The sequence below is a fragment of the Nilaparvata lugens genome, chromosome 6, assembly GCF_014356525.2.
Source record: "Nilaparvata lugens isolate BPH chromosome 6, ASM1435652v1, whole genome shotgun sequence".
Classification (NCBI taxonomy): domain Eukaryota; kingdom Metazoa; phylum Arthropoda; class Insecta; order Hemiptera; family Delphacidae; genus Nilaparvata; species Nilaparvata lugens.
In genome coordinates, this window is record NC_052509.1 from 50,610,064 (window position 1) to 50,613,342 (window position 3,279).

The window sequence follows — 3,279 nt, forward strand, 5'->3', positions numbered from 1 at the left end:
AAATTGACTTACAGCATTTAATTTGGATTTCCGTTTAATAATAGTTCTTATAGTTATTTTTTTTAGATTTAGATGATTCCAAAAACTATTTATAGTTTTATCATGAATTATTATGGACAATTCAGTTTCAAGCTTTGCCAATTAAATTGATTCGGAATACTATTTCAAGATGTAATGTGAATTCTTCTTAAAAAGTATTATTAGGGTAGGCTATCTTTCCATACATTCCCAGTCTTTCTATCAAAAGTTTGTTGGAGTTTGATTTCATTCAAATCGAACAAATTGCTAATGATGTTATTTATATTTTAAGGAAAACGATCAGATGAAGAAATCTGAGGAAAAAGCTGCAAGATTGAAAGCTGAAAAGTCGACCAACAACAAGATTGTAAAAGCGAAGAAAAGAACATTAGACAGCCAAGTCGAACAGCTCATCAACGAAGCGAAAAATGGGGCATACTAGATGGAGTAACTACTGGATCTACGTGCTAGATGTAATAGCATGAATGGTTCAACACACTAAGAAGTCACCTAAAGTTAGCTAATTCTTCAATTACAATAGACAGTAGATTGTCTTGCTCTGATGAGGTGATATGTAAATACTGTAGTTATTTAATTTCTAATGTCTAGTCTAAAGTCGTATATTCTCCTAGTTTTAAGATATTGAAAAAGAAGTTTGTGTTTAATTTGATTCAACTCGCTAATCTTTTAGAAAAGTCACAACGCTATTCATGACTAGGTATTGAAAAATGACGATAGACAATGTTCATTGTCTTATTCTGTTTATGTATCTGTAAATATCTGTGTATGCATTTTTTGGGTTTTTAATTTCTATACTTGATTTTATATTAGTTTTTGAGTAGAGTTTTAATTGTTTATTTGAAGAAAATATAGAGGAAGTGTAGTTTTATATTTATATTTCAAGAATACTATTTTAAATTCGACAATGATTTAAACGGCAAGATGCAATAGACTTGCTTAGTATTTTTCTTTGTAGGTGGCTGTTGAGACATATAGGCTTTTAAAATTATTTCATATTATATTAAAATTTTAGTACTTTGTCTGTTGATCTAGGATCATGTCGAAGGATAGATTATTAGTATTGATCTCATCTCAAGTCTGAAAAAGAATCAGAGTACCGTAACTCATTTAAGACTGAAAAAGTTTTAGTCTGAGAATATTTTAAAGTAACTTGAAAGTCGGATTGTAAAGTTTGCTTTAAAATGCATGTAGTCTATAAAATTATCATTGTTTAGAATAGAAGTCACTTTGATATTGATAAAGTTTTATAATTAATATACGATTATTCAGAATCATGGAAGTTAAAGACCTACCTATATTGTAAATTTAGATTTGTCAAACTAGATGATATCAATATAGAAAATATAGTAATTTGACTGGTGATGTCACAATAGCTTTATAATCAATGATATAATATTCCAATGGTGTAGGCTAAATTTTCAAAAAATATTTGATGTAACCCAGAAGAAGATGCTTTTAATTATTTGAAGGATAATATTTAATTTTGAAACAGATTGAAAATAAGACTTATTATATCATTATTCTGTGATAATGGATCTCAGGGAATATATTTTTTTATCAACTTTTAATCTAATTATATGTATAAATGATGCTTGGAATAAATACATAGTGATAATTATTAATTGAGAATATAAATTAAGGATTCATTGATAATAGAGAAAATAATTCTGTTATAGTAGGTCTTGTAATAATAAATGTGATAGATGACAGTATAATATAGCCTATATGTTAGGTAGTAATTAATGAATGAAGAATTTTAATTATAGTTCCTAATAATTTTGCAACTGAAGACTTTAAAACATATAAGATTACTAAAATTGAAAAATTATAGATTCTCAGCATCAGCCATTTGAATAGGTAGTGATAAACTCTATCAATCCATAGATTTTAATTATTTTTCAAAGTGATAATAACGTTGATGATAGTTAGAAATAGCAAAAGGAAGGCTGAAAGGTGCAATAAAAAGTAATCAATGTGTATAAAATTGTAATAAAAATATGTGATAAGTGAATACCGGTGCTCACAATAGTTTTGTAGATCTCACTCATAAGTAATAATAAATATATTAATCGTTTTAATTGAAAAAAACATGTTATGAGTAAATACCAGTGTATCCTATGCGTAGTTTCTGTCAATATTGATATCAACTGCACTCGATGTTCAATGAATGTGTGATAATAAATAATAGACCATTTTCATATCAAGCTTTGTTTCATTTGTGTGATTCCTAATTGAAAGAGGTATTAGTTATGTTAACAGTTATTCACTTATTTCTTAGTTGGAATTTCCAAACATTATAGGCCTACTTGTAGTATGTACATAGAATATAATAATGGATAATCTAGGTTGTTGTTAAAATATCACTTATTCATTTTAAAAAATCACAAATATGTTTCAACACCAATGGTGTTATCTTCAGTGTGAGAGATAGAAAAATTTGAAATTGTAGGTTAGGATACACAGGTTGTAAAAAAGTTGGAGAATAATTAATCAAAAGAGCCAGCAAAATGATTAAAGTGAAATATTAAAAGACAACAACCCAGAGTTTTCATTATGGATATTGGGTATCACAATATCTCACCATCAACAGTATCTAGAATATCAAAATGAAACAACGGGAATAAGTTCAATTTGTTACATTAATAATTTCTGTTGAATTTCAGCAATTCGACTGTAAAATAATTCACTAGGGATTGAAAATGGTGCATCGATATTGAATTCCATGACTGTCCATTAGAAACGTAAACCGTTGGAAAGCTGGTTTACTCTGTGGTCGCGCTGATTAACTATCAATTAGATGGATTGAGATTCTAGCGCCTGCTACTCGCTCTGGAAAAGTGACCACTTTGAGAGTTGATATTTCTTAAATAATTCAATCTATGATTCGAAGAATCACTTACTGATGGTTCGGAACCCACCTAAGGCTGTAGGTCCACTCAATCATCAACCGTGTCTCATTACCCATGCACAAGCCTGGGTGGCAGCTCCAGAGCTATGTGGCAATCACCCTCAACACAAGAACCCCAAAGCCTATTGACATTCACTTTAACTGTCAGTATTGGATGAATAGAAAGTATTGATGTTCTTTATTGACCGAGCGAAGTGAGGTCTAAGATTCAAGTCGACAATTTGGCATTTCTCTTTATGTTTATATGTTGCGCATTCACGGCGAAACGCGGTAATAGATTTTCATGAAATTTGACAGGTATGTTCCTTTTTAAAGGAAACTCGGGATTGATC

The 3,279-nt window shown here is 29.6% G+C and overlaps 1 protein-coding gene across 1 annotated transcript in view; it reads left to right on the top strand.

The window, feature by feature from the left end:
- Positions 1-2,239, top strand: part of LOC111059748 (inverted formin-2-like) — a 63,482-nt gene extending 61,243 nt beyond the window's left edge. Inside the window, exon 7 of the mRNA XM_039431099.1 lies at positions 311-2,239. Coding sequence (XP_039287033.1) covers positions 311-460 — 150 coding nt within the window. The 3' untranslated portion in view covers positions 461-2,239. The remainder of the gene's footprint in view (positions 1-310) is intronic.
- Positions 2,240-3,279: the final 1,040 nt, after the last annotated feature.